Consider the following 17,698-nt stretch of genomic DNA (forward strand, 5'->3'; position numbering starts at 1 on the left):
CAACCATCCATCCATTCATCCATCTATCCATGTATCTATACATTCATCCACTCATCCATCCAACGTATCCAAGTATCTATTCAAGTATCTATCCATCCATCTGTCCATTCATCCAAGTAACCATCCGTCTGTCCATCCATCTGACCGACCATCCATCCATACGTCTGTATGTCCAATCAACCATTTATCCATCCAAGTATCTATCCATTCATCCATCCATCCATCCATCCAAGTATCTATCCATCCATCCATCCGTCCAACTATCCGTCCATCCATCCATCCAACTATCCGTCCATCCATCCATCTATCCATTCGTCTGTCTGTCCAACCATCCATCCATCCAAAGTATCATAGTATCTCTTCAAGTATCTATCCATCCATCCGTCCATTCATCCAAGTATCCATCCGTCTGTCCGTCCATCCGACCGACCATCCATCCATCCGTCTGTATGTCCAACTAACCAACTATCCAAGTATCTATTCAAGTATCTATCCATCCATCTGTCCATTCATCCAAGTATCCATCTGTCGTCCATCCATCTGACCGACCATCCATCCATCCGTCTGTATGTCCAATCAACTATTCATCCATCCAAGTATCTATCCATTCATCCAAGTATCTATCCATTCATCCATCCATCCATCCATCCAACCAAGTATCTATCATCCATCCATCTGTCCAACTGTCCATCCATCCATGCATTCATCCATCCATCTTTCCATATATCCAAGTATCTATCCATCTATCCGACCATCCGTCCAACTATCCGTCCATCCATCCAAGTATCTAAGTATCTATCCATCCATCTAAGTATCTATCCATCCATCCATCCATCCATCCATCCATCCATCCATCCAAGTATCTAAGTATCTATCTATCCATCCATCCGTCCAAGTATCTGTCTAAGTTTCAATATATCAATCCATCCATCCACAACCATTTAGCAAACATGGATCACAGCTGTGACATAACTAAAACCTATTGGCTATTTAAAAAATAATCCACCCAAACGTCCTGTTTCAACAGGAAATGTGTCAACACAGGAAAGAAACTGCACTCATTTTCAGTGGATCTTTTTAGTGGGGGTGCTAAAAATATGATAGCTGAAACAAAATGGGAAAAAGAACTGCTGGTGGATAACAAGACGACTATCTTGACCCATCTCTAGTATAGACAGAATGACTACAAAGAGCAGAGAGACTTGATATGTTAGAGAGAAAGAAAAAATGCTGAATAGAGGAAAACAGTTCATGAAGTTTCTAGAGGATGTGACCGAGCAAGAAAGAGTGTGCAACACACACACACACACACACACACACACACACACACACACACACACACACACACACACACAGGAGGAAGGGAGGGTGTAACGTGAAATGACACCAAGGCTGCTTCTGGTTCACTAGAGCCTGCCAATAATATGATAATGACACTGCCTCCCCACCCAACATCCCGTGGCCACGTCTACTCATCCACAATCTCACACGGGGGAAAGAGAAAGACAACGAGGGGGTCCAGCCCCATCCCTGCTCCTGCTGAATGGAACAAAGCACGGGGGAGGAGAGGAGATCAGACCCTAAACGCGTCCTGACCTCTTTAAGCTGGTCAGTGCTGCCGCAGGAGGCTGAGCGTTTGTGACAGCCCCTCTTCTTCTGTCCGCATTCATCGGCCCAGGCGCTGGGGGTCTGCGAGAGAAAGACATAAGAGACCATCAGACAAGAATGTGTAAAAAAAACTTCACCTTACATTGGTCGGTGCAACATATAGTTCATTTTGGACCCTGCTCTTTGCATACTCAAAAAGTGCTGCTGTGTGGTAAAAACAGCCAAACAGATAAAATCTCTCTGCTGCTAATGGTTTAAGACCACATCAATGGTCTGTCTACCACAATCTCACACAAAAAGACCCCTGACAGGAGGAGAGATCACCCTTAACCCACCCACCCACACACAGATTCATACACACAACCAAACAAAGGGACTGGGAATCAAGATTTGAATTGTTTCCTGCCAGCCAACTGCTTAATGCTCATATTTACAGAGATTTTGACTGATGCAATTTTTGTTGCAAACTTCCTTCCTAAATGCATGAATACAGCTACTGCTGTTAATAGATATAAGGGTAGAAGAGCATATATGGTGCAGGACTGCTGTTGCTGCATTTCCTTTTGAAAACTACAAACATTTTATTAAAAAATGCATGTTTTTAGGCAAAAAATGTTTTGTAAAATCATGGTTGTACTACAAAAATCTTTGTTAAACTATGGTTACTGTAGCGAAGTTATCGTTGATTTTTGTTAAGGAACCTCTGGCAGTTCTGTAAAATGGATGAAAATTTGCAGCAAATATTCAGATTAGTCATTCATTATATGTGCTATATAAGCATATTTTAGGATAGTATGCTAATATGTAAGTGTTAATGTATAAGCAGCACACTGAAGGGGCTTATTTCGCGATAACAACCAGCTGCCTACACATTATCCTGCTTATAACATGGCTATTTACCTCATAAGTAAGGTAAGAAAGTGACATTAAATAATGAATGCAGACCTGCCGCAAAGAAAACCTGTTTGCTTTAGGTTTTAAGATAAGAGAATACATTAATATGTCACAAACACACTATTTGGTTGAATTAGTCATATATGTCATTAAAAGACATATTTATATTTAATTTTTGTGTAATATTAATAAACTGTAGCTGTCAACATGATTTGCAGCATCTGGGTTACCGCATGTTATTAGTTTGAGCGGTTAATGCAAATGTCATTACTGGACAATAAGAATCAAGCATTCCAACGAGCTGTGTAATAAACATAGCTAATGCATAGTGCAAGTCTGTAGTTTGAACCCTAATATTCCTCATTCTGACATAAAGGGATCCACAATCAAGGTAACAAGCAGTGACTGGAAAAACCTGGTTAGATACCCTCATAAGTGAAGACCACACCTCTTTTCCCTCCAACATGAACTACATACTTCCATAACTACATGACATGCAATGCTAAAACTCAGCGTTTTGCATGTGAAATGCCGTTAGCACTTCTAAAGAGGCAAACACATAACTGAGAAGTGCTTGTGGGGTTGGTAAAGTTTGAGAATGTAATAAAAGACGCGTCACACATACAGCTGTTACAACCAGTAGTCTAGGTCAAACAGCAGCCTGGCAGGTGTGGGAAATCACTCATCTCTGAGTATAGGTTACCCAGACTGTGAAACCAAGCTTATCAAGCTAAAGTCACATTTTGTGATTTACTACATAAAATCATCCTACATAATGTATCTGTCAAAAAATAAAACCTTGATATTTTTTTTAATTGACTGTCATGTCAAAGATTGAAATGTGAAATCAACGATTGAAACAAACTGACGTTCTGAATCTCATAATTATATTATGAGACTTTAGCCCGAATTTCTCAAACAGGGTCACATACTTAGTATATACAACCACAATCAACTTAAAGGTGCACTGTGTAACTTTTAAAAGGATCTCTTGACAGAAATACAATGTAATATACATAACTATATTATCAGTGGTGTATAAAGACCTTACATAATGACCTGTATTGTTTTTATTACCTTATTATGAGATGTTTGTATCTATATACACTGAGGGTCCCCTTTCATGCAAGTCGCCATTTTGTGCCGCCATGTTTCTACAGAAGCCCTTAACGGACAAACTTTGTTAACGAAGTTGTCTCCGATGATGACATGTTCGTCCTGTGGTGCCTACAGTAGCTTCTCTATGCGTTTCAAAAGTTGTTGGTTGCAATCAAGGGTGCCGCACAAGCCCTGAAAAGTGAAGCCAAAACGTCTCGATCGCCCCCCAGTGACTGGTCCCAGTATAGGTCATAAACCCGCCTCCTCATGTTATTCAATGGGACTTGAGACCAACAAACAATTTAATTACACTTCAATTATCTTTTTTTCGAAGCTGGTTCAGTCATTTACTGTAGTTTTTATCACGCTGATGTAAATTCAAGTGTTTTTTAAAATAAGTTTGTTTTCAGTTAGTTATTTAATGCTATAAAAATTTTTACCATCGCAAACAGAAATGTACGTTTTATAAAAGTATTACCGGAGAGCCACACTTATTTGGATCGTGCAAAGCATATTTAATAAACCACATCTATACCCTAAGAGAGTTATGATGAAAACAGGGGTGGAGGATTTCTGACAGGTACCTGAGGTGTGATCATATATTTAGAGGTATGGAAAAGTAATTTCTCTCAGTCACTCAAATGTGTGAGCCAAAATTGTATAATGCATTACAGGATAATAAAACCTGTTACTTTAGAAAAAGCCCAGGGCATTAGCTGTCAAACTACAGCCAATTAAAAGTACTTTTAGCAGGACTAATCTTATTTTCCACTTTTATTGCACTTGCATCATACTATTAAATTCCACTTGGCATGTTTCAATTACGTTCTGCTGTTCTTAGGCATTCTCGTGTCAAATTGTACTGATGATAAACAGATATGTAGATTTGATTTGAGGTTTGAATTCTTACACACACTATTAATTAGCAGGTCAATTCATCATGGCAACAGACTGACACACTTCCTGTTAGCCTTGAAAACAAACATGCAGAGAAACCAGTCCCCACCTCTCTTCCTTTTGAGCTGCTCAGCCCGAGGCTCTGTCTCTCGACATGTTAAAGATTGCATGTGCTCTGATTCACAATCTTCTTAAACAAACACTAAACATCAGCTGACAAGACAACACTATTATACAATAACAAGACAGTATGATCTAAGGGAAACCGTGACATATCGAAAACATTCAAATTTTCTTGCTTTAAAATATTACTGGTTTTGTTGTTGCACAAATCACCAGTGCAAGAAAAAAATCTCAAAATTGTCAAATTTTCCTGGACGATGCTCGGGACAGTTGACAGAACTGTCGCTTGCCTGATCTGGCCAGTGCTGCACCGTCACAAAAGTTTATCATTTGCAGGTGTTTTAAGGCCTTGCCAATTTAAACATTCAAGCAAAGAAGACATGAAACAGATGTTGTCAAACGTTGTCAAAATGATTTCTGTTAACAGGGATCTGCAAAAATGAGAAACACCGTATTATGCATGCTTGGCCAGTAGTTGGCGATGTTACTTTGGAAAGAAGCACTATGCTCTTGTGCCCATACATTTTTTTACAGACTGATGAATGCAAACAATCAAGATGGTAAAAGCAATGAGCACTAGTGGTGTGAAGGATCGCAGTTGATCCGCGGTTCGGCTCACATGCGATTTGCGGATTAATACGCAAATTTAAATAGGGAATGTTTAGAATTTGCACGTGTTTCAAAGGCTTGCAAATGTTAACATTCAAGTGATTTAAAACATTTTAACGGCAAAAAGGTGCTAAAGTAAGCAGTTTACTGTACGCACAGATGCACATGCGGTCGAATGTGTCTGGTTCAGCTCCAGTCAGACGTGATGATCACTATGTCCTTCAAAGATCAGAACTCTTCATGGTCCTAAACTATAGCGAGAGTTGCGCTACGGTGTCTCATACTGTAGTCCATTAAAATGCATTTGCCGAATAGAGCACTGAAAAACAACTTAACGTTTTTATGTGGAGCGACTGTTTATGCTGCACCGTTTGGAATTTGCCCTCCGTCTGTGTGTGTGCATTTAAGTGCACTCAAAAGTCCATACACAGAGAGACGCATTTCCAAAAGCAAGCGAAAAAATAAAATCTTTCTGTTCTTAACAGGGCACATACAAACAAAATGATTTTCACAGTATACTTTCTCTAATAAAAACATTTGTTTATGTCTTGTTTATGTAAAGATTAGACAGAAATCAGTCTGTGCTTATCTTAAAGAGATAGTAACCTCAATTAACCTACTTATGTCTGTGTCATTAATGTTAATTAAACAACCCAAGACAAAGAGAAAATCAATTCTGTAGCTCTAAAAAATATTATAATTATATTTAATTTATAAAATAAAGATTATTCATTTTATTCGATTTCTGTACCTAATGCTAATTTTAGACCTTACTTAATGTGCAACTTTGTTCTTTTTTATAAATGTTTGTAAATTCTTTATTAGATTTCTTTATCAGATTTTCCCACCCCTTTTTTTGCTGATCCGAAAAATTATCCGAACTATGCCACAAAAACAAAATGTGATACGAACTGTGAGTTTTGCGATCTGTCACACCATTTAGCATGGCACTAAAAAATAACCAAAGAGTTTCAATATTTTACTTATTTAAAACTGGTCTGTGTGTACGTCTTAGTACACAAAGTAACTACAGAAGAGTCAAATTTTAAATAGGAAAAATATTGAAACACTGGTTATTTTTTAGCGCAATGCTAATGGTCTAATTAGATTCAATGAATCATGCTAAGCTATGCTAAAAGTGGTAGCCCCAGATCCAGAGATCGGCTGAATGGATTCCAAAACGATAAAAAACAAATGTTTAACTCTAGGGAAGCTGGAAAATTAGCCTATTTTCAAAAAAAGTGGAGTGTCCCTTTAAATAAGGAGACATCTAATTTTTTTCCTCTTCTCGAGGACTAGGATTGGGAAGCACTGGTCTAGACGGATGATGAGGTTAGTTTACTACTATTGTTCTTATGGCTGTAAACACGTAAAACGCATGCACATAACCCATTATGTGTCCTTACGTCGTTTACACAGAAACAATAACTGCGTCATTTTCAAAAACGTGCACTTTGAAACACATTTTCAAAAGTGCATTTTCAGGACCTAAACATTGTTGTCATGCAGCAAACAGCGAATATACATAAACAATTCCCATTTTTGTCTGTTGTGTAAAAGGCTCATTGAGACAAAGAGAGGGATATATATAGAGAGGTGGATAAATAAACCAGTAGGATAAAGTTTCTCTTCTTAATTAACTTCATGCCCTGTGAACCGCTCTGAGTAATGCTGAAAAAATCCCTTCTGTGTTCGGCAATCCCTCTCTTTCACCCCTTCCTAATATTTACTCGTCAAAAATCCTTTCTTTTTTATTAATCCATGCATTTGATTCTCCTGTCATTGTTCTACTTGTTTCCTCACACTCATCTCTGCTTGATCCCTCTATTCTTCATCTCTTCCTTCTCCTCTTCATCTCATAATACATTTCTGTTTTTCTACCTCCTTCTCTCTTTCATGTTCTCTACAGGCTTCCTCTTTTCTTTTGTACGTGTGTTTGGACACACTCTAAACACTGTTTTCAAGCTTTAAGCAATAAGCAGTTTGCCTTTCCACATTGAATGTGAAACACAATGCGATTTGATTACGCAGGCACATTTTAAAATCAAATTATTACCATAGTCCGATTGAAATCAAACTTTTAAAGTGCAGGTAAACGCACTTACTGTGGTCTAACAAATACAGTAACCTATGTGAACTGGATGACATTTCACAGTGGGCGGGGCCATCCAGCACCACATCGAAAAATTGGAAACCAACCGATCCAAATGACTGTCCTGTGCAGACATCCACTTTAACAATTGAGATTAAGATGAAAAACATTACCATCTAGTTCATGGTAATTTTTGCAGTCACCGAACACTTACCCACCATAAGTTCTGACCGACTTCAGTCTGACCTGTGACGGCCTGACCTAATCGCACACTAAACTGCTTTGAGAAAGATAATAAACAGTCTCTCTCTAACTTGGAAGGCAGCTCCTGTAAGCGTGTGTGTCGTCTTTCAGCTGCGCTCCGTGACTGATTCTGTTGTGCTGGGTGCAGGACTGGGCCGCCCAGCTCCTGACTCGCTCTCAGAGCTGCAGCCAACTGCCAGGATTACTTCCTTCTTCCCAGCAGTTTAAGATTTCCAGCAGAGCGACCCGGCTGCACACAAACACTGCTCTGTTTAGCAGCTGTGGACGCTGCACAGGGCGTCTCTCTGCTGTGGAGGGGGAGCATCTGTCTGCTCGGCCCTGCCAGGACGATATACAAAGTGTGTGTCTGTGATACTCTTGTTTTCAGATACATAAATAATTTATAAGTTCATTTCAGAGGTTTGTGCTTTGTATTAGGCATGTAAAGACGATATGGTATCCCTCGTCTTTTTGCAAATCTCAACCCGAGATTTAACATTTCTGCACCCAAACGTTTACAAAAGCACGAGTCTCATTACAAAAATGTACTGTAGCATTAAAGGATACATATTATGTCCAGTATTACATTTTGTAAAAAAAGTTTCAGGTGTGCCTAGAATGTGTCTGTGAAGTTTCAGCTCAAAATACGCCACAGATCATTTGTTATAGCATGTCCAAAATGCCTCTGTTTGGGTGGGAGCAAAAACAGGCTGTTTTCATGTCTGTACTTTTAAATGAAAATGAGCTGCTGCTCCTCGCTCCCGCAACAGACAGCAAGCACTTTTGTTAAAATTAGATCAGATTCCTGTGAATACAGTCTGAGATAATAGTATCTTTAGCTGCATTAGTTCTACAATGTGCTAATAAACACATATATAAAAGCTTTGGGGTAAAATAAACCCGTCAGTCAGTGGCCGTGGGCGGGACTTTGTTTTTGTGACATCACATTAACAAGAGAATTAAAACAGCATGTCTAATGACACTGCTTTGGTTTAATGAGTCTTTAAAAAGAAGTAGAAAGTTAATTTTTTATGTAGGGTTGTTGTGTTCACACACTGCCAACAAACATTTAAGTCAACTTTTACACCTTGTAAAAGTGGATTTTGCAAAATATGTCCCCTTTAACTTTAATACATTTACACATTATAATCGCTTTTATCCAAGCAACTTTTAATGTGCATTCAATTCAAACATAATTTAGTATGTGCGTTTCTTTCCTGGGGGTCGAACCCATGACCTTTGCGCTGCTAAAACAATGCATAACCAATCAAAGAGCACCAATGGTCCGATTCACAATTTTACATTTGTTTTGGTGTGTAAGTGTGTATTAGTACATGTTAACGATATGCAAAAGGTACATAGCCCAAAGTAAACAATGACGCGAGTTATCGTTTCCAACGTAAATCTCTTTTCTTGGACTAAAACAAAGACACGGATTGTAGGCAACAGTTTACTACCTGGGATTGGTGATGTAGACAAGACCAACATTATCATAATTCCTCCTGCTTGGACTCACAGCCTGTAAGTTAACTCCTGTTAGCATTGGAGCATCACATTTTCGGCTGACATCAGAGGTATTCAGGCCAATCACAATGTACAGATTAGCTGGCCAATCAAGAACACAGGGCTTTTCAAATTGATGAGTTTTGTGCGTTTCAGGAAGAGAGTGAAATCTGGAGCTACAAAAATGTACGGTATGTGGAAAATAATGTGTTTTTAACCATAAACACCGGAAGCACATTGTATTATACCAAATACACAAAATAGCGTTGTTTTTGAGCAATAAAATAGATGCACTTCAAGATACAGGCAAGCAATTTTTTTTCCAAAATAAACAAAACATAACAAAACATAATATTACAAAAGGTCTTTTATCTTTTCTTTAAAGTGACACTTCACCGATTTGCATTAAGCTTTGTATCGTTAGAACCCCAGTCATGTTTTTGAATGGTCGTGCATCATTCCCTCAGTTTCCCCTGAGACAGGAGAAATACAGATTTCAGTGTTGGACTTCCTTCTTTCAATTATGTAAAAATCTTAATTTTGCGTCATTGAAAGAAGGAACTGCTGTATCTTTGTCGAGGGTGAAAGACTACAGACACTTAGTCCTCATTTTCCAAGGTGGGGGCTATGGGTGGGACCCACTCACACTAAAGACCTATTACAGTTCAGTGGGTGGGACTTACGAAAAATATACAAACACATACGAAAAAACGACTAGCCGCCATTTTTATGCTAAGCTAGCAGACGTTGTGGAGCAAGCCAGACTTCATGTCACAATAATAGCGGAAGGTAATTGATATGATATGAAATAGGGTGATTTCGCAAGCGTGATGCCACAATACAGCAAAACACTGAGGCAGATGAAGGAACAGAAGCCAGAGGAGTAGGCCGGAGCCTGGGCTTGGCTGCATAGAGGAGCCCGGGGAAGACTCCGCATCCCTTGGCCTCTGCTGCGTAAAGAAGCCCGGACTGGCTAGAGCTGGGATGGACTAGTAGTGCCTGTATGCTTTCTGTATAACATTTCCACATCAGATCAGGATATGGACGTTTGTTTGGTGGATGGTCCCGGGCAAGATGTAACATTACTTTGCGTGTGTTCATTTCACAGACGTGTTTTAGCTTACGAGCACAAGCGCTGAGCCAGCGCGTCTGTGGAGTATACGAGTTTGGACGGACTAGTAGTGGCTGTACTCTCGCTGTGTGCTTTCTGTATAACATTTCCGCATCAGATCAGAATATGGACGTTTGTTTGTTGAATGACTATAAAGTGAGTTTCTGTGTTATACTAATGTGGCATTTATGTACACAATAGCATATCTGAGCGGTGTTCCGATTAAAGGAATAGTCTATCCTTTTTCCATGTTGAGCTATGTTATTACGTTAACTGAGTTGATGCATCCCTCTGTCATCTTAGTGCATGCACGTAAGCGCTGTGGCGCGCGGCGACACTTTGATAGCATTTAGCTTAGCCCCATTCATTCAATGGTACCAAACAGAGATAAAATTAGAAGTGACCAAACACATCAACGTTTTTCCTATTTAAGACGAGTAGTTATACGAGCAAGTATGGTGCCTCAAAATAAAACGTAGCGCTTTTCTTAACGGATTTAAAAGAGGAACTATATTTTATATATAATTTATAATAACTTTGTCTCGCCTGAAAAATCCGCTCCCCTTCTCCCTCTCATAATGAGAGGGAGAGAGAGATGGAGAGTGTTACTGCGCAGAGTCGAAGTACTCCCAAAAGTGCTATTCCGCCATTACAATATAGTTACCCTTTTAAATCCGCTTAGAAAAGCGCTACGTTTCATACTTGCTCGTATAACTACTCGTCTTAAATAGGAAAAACGTTGATGTGTTTGGTCACTTCTAACTTTATCTCTGTTTGGTACCATTGAATGAATGGGGCTAAGCTAAATGCTATCAAAGTGTTGCCGCGCTCCAAAGCGTTCACGTGCATGCACTAAGATGATAGAGGGATTAGGGATGCTCACATTGACCGTTTAACCGTTAACCGAAGGTAAGAATTTAAGACCAATTAACATTATCAGTTAAAATAAAAAAATATTTGTTAATACATGGTGCGTGTCGTCATGAGCCGACAGACATTTCGCCACTTTTTCTATCTTTAATTTGTGAATGTCCTGTAAATGACGGTCTGATAAAGTAATCATTTGTATGAGAAATCATTTGTATGCGTGTTTGGAAGCTGAACGGAGACGCGCGCGTGTCCGCGCAAGATGACACGGTCCGTCTCGCGCACATCTGGACAGACGTTCGCTGATGGCCTCTGACCCTGTCCATAAACATCTCTCTTTTTGCACAAACGGAGAAAGACGACGCAAAAGCAAAACTTTCTGAAAAGCATCCTGCTTTAGAAATGACCACTGTGGTAGATGAAACTGAGACAATCTGCCCTTTTTGGATATTAATCCTCTGGACCAATCGCGTGCTTTTTAATAAGGTAATGTTGCGTGAATATCTGATAATGTATGAATCCTGGTTCTGTTGTTGATCTGTCGCTGCTGTTTGCACGTTCAAATTAAATGTTTTGTTTTTACTAGTTCACAGACAACCGTCAACTGAATTTTTACTCAATGACAATTTCATATTAAAATCTTAGAAGTTAACGGTTAATGTTCGGTTTAGAAGCTACGGTTGTCGGTCGGGAAAATTAACTGATATGAGCATCCCTAAGAGGGATGTATCAACTCTTCTTCGTTAAGGTAATAACATAGTTTAATATGTAAAAAGGATAGACTATTCCTTTAATGGAAGTGGCTTGCAGAGCTGTGCATTGTGGGAGTTGTAGTTTTCCATACAAATGTGCTCTAAAGTCACATCCTGGCTTTTCTCAATCAAATAGGCACAAAATTCAAATTTATGTTACATTTTGACTACAGATATGACCCACTTTCAATAAAGATTCATGTTTCTTTCGATTAAATTTCCCTTTAAACTTAAACATCATAAAACATAAATGAATCATTTAGAATCATACTTTTTATTAACATATCTTGCAATTACCCATTACCATCAGATGCAAAACAATCCTTCACTTTTATTGCAAAATCATAATTATCTCTTTTCATTTTGGGACTCCTACAAAAAAATCATTTTGTTTAACTAAAAATGTTTGTTAATTACAGTGACAGTTGTGGCTAATACTAAGTCACCACACTTTTACGACACTGAATGTAGCAACTATAGTATTTTGGTGAAAACCACAGTTACTAGGGCAAAAGTTTGTAAGGAAACCAGGGAACCACAAGTCTGGTTTTCTGGATCAGGCTTCAATGTGTGTGTGTGTGTGTGTGTGTGTGTGTGTGTGTGTGTGTGTGTGTGTGTGTGTGTGTGTGTGTGTGTGTGTGTGTGTGGGTTGAAGTTACAGTATTTCCAATGCTCAGAGTAGATTACCAGAGAAACAAAAAGCTCTTTATGAAGAGAGGAGCGCTGTGTTTGGACTCGCTTTGAAGCATGGGTCATGAGTGGAGTCCCTGGGTGTGTGATGTAACCCCAGTCAGCCAGTGGAATCTCATGAGGAGTCACTAGTATTTGGCAGACCATGGAAAATGCAAAAAAACATACGCTGGTGGGAATGAACAATACCTCAAGTGAAGAAATACAAACAAAGTTCAGACGAAAAACAAACAAACAGATCTGAACACTGGTGCAGAAGAAGGGAAAACCCCAAATCCACTGTGTAAAACACATACTATTTGCATTTCCTGCCCAACTCTGGGCTCTGAGGGCTTAAAGTACCAGTTATCATATATATGCTACAGTAGCCCAATGTATCTAGACACCTAGCAACAGATAAAAATGTATCAATGTCACTGCATAATTATCAAACCACGCGTCATTTTGAAACAAAATAAAACGTGTTTTGTTCAATCATATTTAAATATTTAGACTATTCTATCTGGTTGTCATTATTGGTTAAAGGAATAGTTCACCAAAAAATAATAAATCTGTGATCATTTACTTACCCTTAAGATATAACAAACCTGTATACATTTCTTTGTTCTGCTTAATACAAAGTAAAATATTTTGAGCAACGTCTTTAACCAAACAGTTTTTGAGCACCACTCCCTGCTAAAAAAAACAATAGGCACCATCACAGAAATTCTATTGGTTTTATTGGGAATTTTATTGGTTCTAATGGACTATGGCCCAAAACACACTACATTGTGTTGGTCTTTGTTGGTCTCTAATGGTCTGTATTGGTTCTATGTATTGTTTCTAATGGAATATGGCCAAAAACACACTACAGTGTAGTGGTTTTAATTATAAAAGCTAATGGTTCCTATTGGTATTTTAATGGAAACCATTAGAATTTTCTGTAATGGTTTTATTGTTTTTTTTCAGCAGGGCTGACTTCCATAGTATTTTTCTTCTTACTATGAAAATCAAAAGTGCTTATGTTTCCTGCTTGATTATAAATAAATCCCTTTGTGTTTATCTTCCAAAGAAATCTCAACAGGTTTGGAACAACCTGAGAGTGAATATATATTTTTTTTTTTAATTAGTGAACTTTACTTGTGGTTTATATGTGTGAACCAGTGAGGGATTTCATAAAAATTACCTTGTGACTAGTGGATTACTTGTTTAAACTTATGGGGACACTGCATATAAAAATCTAGATACAAGTCAGTTTCAGGTCCTCACGAGAACGGTCATCACTGTCTAGATAATCTGCCAGCTAAGCTTTTCTGTAACACTTTGAGAGCTCTACACAAGCCATGAATTCCTCTAAGACAAACTGTTATCTAGTGTATCTCGTTCCACTGGACTGACACTTAAGACCTTTTACTGAAAGATAAATTTAGCACAAATTTAATTTTTTTTAAACCTATTATTACCTTTTCCACTTTCTTGTTAAAAAGTAACAAAGCTGCCATGGTGTCTAAGGCTTGTTGGCCAAATGTGTGCAAGGCTACGGATGGACTGCTGCACTTGTTAAAGGTTAATGTTTGTTTTCCGCAGGTACAGGTTATGAATGGAAAGATCCCTGACAACAGCACAGATCGTCAGTTTGGCTACAACTGCATAAAATGAGACTGGTTAGTCATACTTAACAAAACCACAGTTATTGCAAAATGTCGCCTTTATGCACACTTGGAAGAGGTATTCATGTGCACACATTTATCTTTATAAACCGATCCCTCGCTGGTAGTACAAGCATTCCACACACATTACAACAAACATCTAGTTGTGGGTGGTCGCCATATAAGTGAAATCTCTGAAAATGCAAGTGGTGCTTGTCCGTTCGAAACTTTTTGGCATTATGGGTGGCTGCTAGGGTGTGGTAAAGTTGCTTAAAGGGATAGTTCGGGCAAAAACGATATTAAACCCATGATTTACTCACCCCCAATCTGTCCGAGTTGCATATGTCCATCGTTTTTCAGACAAACACATTTTCGGATATTTTAGAAAATATTTTAGATCTTTCTGTTGATTAAATGTAATGTTACGGGGTCCAGCAATAGTCCACGACCTTCAAGTCCAAAAAAAGTGCGTCCATCCTTCACAAATTAAATCCAAACGGATCCAGGATGATAAACAAAGGTCTTCTGTGGGTAATCCGTGCGGTGTTGTTGTAGAAATATCCATATTTAAAATGTTATTAATGTAACTAACTTCCTTCCGGTAGCGCCGCCATCATGGAGTCATCCGCATTCAGGATGAGAGCTTACGCAGCGTACATAGTTTCTCTGCTGCTGCACTGTCCCCCCGCCCTCCGAATTTGTCATACGTCACTAAGAAAAGTGCGTACACTACGCTAATACTCTCTCCTGAGTCTAAGATGGCGGCGCTACCGGAAGGTAGTAAATTACGTTAATAACATTTTAAATATGGATATTTCTACAACAACACCGCACGGATTACCCACAGAAGACCTTTGTTTATCATCCTGGAGCCGTTTGGATTTAATTTGTGAAGGATGGACGCACTTTTTTGGACTTGAAGGTCGTGGACTATTGCTGGACCCTGTAACATTACATTTAATCAACAGAAAAATCTAAAATATTTTCTAAAATATCCGAAAATGTGTTTGTCTGAAAAACAATGGACATCGTTTGATTCTGGTTCACTCACATTGCCAATGATTTTCCAAAATCTGTGCATGAGTTCACAAGCATCCTGCAAAGACACTTGGGAAAAAATAACTGTTTGCAGTTATGCACTTGGTGGATTTAAGATGGCTTATTATCTGCAATTTCTTTTGAGAAAAACCACACATGTGCATTTTTGTTTATAAGATTATAAACTAGCGTATGACCTGCTGTTCTACAGTATTATGTTGGCGAATGATCTGTTTCAGCACAGATAGTAATAGTCATTCCAGTTTGCAGACATTTCTCTTCATGAAAGTTAATCTGCATTTAAAACCCCTGTGTCAAGCTGAACGATAACTTGTTGTGATGATAGCACACGCACCCTTATTACAACACACCCTTTACAGCATTGTTTCTGCTTTTGTTCACACAGGACGCATTAAGGAAAAGCTATACCAATTTTATTAGGTCACAGAATTAATTACGAAACGTTTGCGTTCACACAGAAGACACGCTGACAATTTTCTGGGTTCAACGTGCTGTGTAAATGGGGTTCTAGTGTCCTAAGTACTAATAACACTCTGGCTGCGTCCAAATACCCCCACTAGCAATCTTGACCACTTGAGAGCGCGTGCACGCGACAGGAAATAGGTGCGCAAGACTGTCCCATGTCTTAAAACTTGCAAAGTGCAGTGCCCTTAACGCACACTAAACCCACACTTTCTTGAATACCGCTGCGAAGCGGTATTCAAGGCTAAGCGTATCCCATCATGCATCACGTTCAGGATGTAAATCATAAGACGTGCCCAAATCTCGCAAGATGTCGTGGAAACTTTTAATTGTAAGTCAATAAATGGATTTTACATACACTCTTAGAACGAATGTGTAAAAAAACCAACACATTAGTGTTGATTCTGGGACGACACACTAAATGTGTTGTCCCAGAATTCACCCATCACTGTGTTATTATTGAAACAACACATTTTGTGTTTAACACAAAATCAACACAAAATGACACATAATGTGTTAAAATTACACATAATGTGTTAAAAGCTTAACGCACAAAGATGTGTAAAACATTAACACACACAAGAGTGTATTTTGGTAGTAAAACAGAAAGTGTTCCACATTTCATTGGTGCAAACATTGTTATGTATTTTGTAAAACATCTGTAACTACTTGTATAGCATTAAAACAACATTAATGGTGTCGTTTATTCAGGGACTACTATATAAACAATAAACTTCAATAAAGTTACATGCAAAAAAATGTGGAGTTTTTTACAGGTGGAAAGAATTCTGCTTCTGAAAGTTTCAGAAAAGTGTTGATAATATTCTTTAAATGTTCATTAATTTATTTATTAATTTGTTTATGTGTTCATTTTATTTAAAGAAAACCTTAAAAATATATTTTTAAGTAGCCTAAATAAAAATTTAATATGTTTTGTTGCAAATTGCTGCCATTACATGGATTGACATTTTAACACTTGCTTAGTGTGTCCCATCAGGTGAATAATTTTTACATGCACGCTTGGGATCTTCACACCCACTAGAACACTTGGTCAAAATACAGGAAATACGTCATGAAAGTATTCAAGTGGTCAAGTGCAAAGACCGTAAGTATTTGGACGCAGTCCAAGTTTAATTCTCTAAATATGGCCTGGGTCCCTCCTTAAGTGCAAAACAATGACATTTTATCACTAGTTCTGTTATCCAGTCTACACACTTCTCCTCCATAAGCCAATCTGAGCTATCAGTCATCTCTGCAGCACAAATGTTTTGATACGAGTTACGTACCAAAGTTTAATATTGAGGAGTTTATGTTTACTCTACTGATGAGAAGCACTAATATTAATGCTTCCTAAACTTTACTTTTAACTAACTTTACTAACTTTACTCTCTCAAGGCCCATTCACATCAAGAACAAAAACTATGAAGATAACAGAACACACCAACAGTGATAACGTTTAGTGTAAGGCTCTTTATTGTGCACTGAAGCTTCACATTTTAAATGTGCAAACCCTTTGAATTTCTAATAGATTTCTATCAGATGTTTATGTTTGGAAAGAAATAGTGCTGCACAATATCACAGAATGTGAACCATAGTAAACTACCAAAAAGAAAAGATGTCTGATATTTAGTCATTTAATCTATGGGATATTGGTTATACAATTAGTTAGTACATTCTCAAATAGAGCTATTTAAGTCATCCGGTGAATTCATTATGCATTTTCCATATAACAATGCAAATCATGGGAAACAAAACGTCACAATGCCAGTTTTTTCACAATACTGTGCAGCCCTACTCTGAAGTTATCCAATTTGTTTAGTTCCTCTGTTTTATCATCCTTACACCGTGTCCTAACTACACATGACGTAACGCCATGACAGGCGATAAAGGGTATCTTTTCCGTGTTAATCAGGGTTTTGGTCCTAATGCAAAGCCGCGACAGTGGATTCTGTTTTACAAACAGATTCAACTTCTGAGATGTCACGACTCACAGTTCAGCGTATACAGAGATCTAATTCAATGAAAGTTCTGGGCATTATGAATGTTAAAGTGCACCTATTTC

At 38.3% G+C, this 17,698-nt stretch overlaps 1 protein-coding gene across 1 annotated transcript in view; it reads right to left on the reverse strand.

Moving 5' to 3' along the window:
- The window catches only part of fam117bb (family with sequence similarity 117 member Bb), a 59,338-nt gene that overhangs the window by 24,560 nt on the left and 17,080 nt on the right, over positions 1-17,698 (reverse strand). The window contains exon 3 of the mRNA XM_055215366.2: positions 1,597-1,689. Within this exon, the coding sequence (XP_055071341.2) occupies positions 1,597-1,689 (93 nt within the window). The remainder of the gene's footprint in view (positions 1-1,596; positions 1,690-17,698) is intronic.

This window comes from Misgurnus anguillicaudatus, chromosome 17 (assembly GCF_027580225.2).
Source record: "Misgurnus anguillicaudatus chromosome 17, ASM2758022v2, whole genome shotgun sequence".
NCBI lineage: Eukaryota > Metazoa > Chordata > Actinopteri > Cypriniformes > Cobitidae > Misgurnus > Misgurnus anguillicaudatus.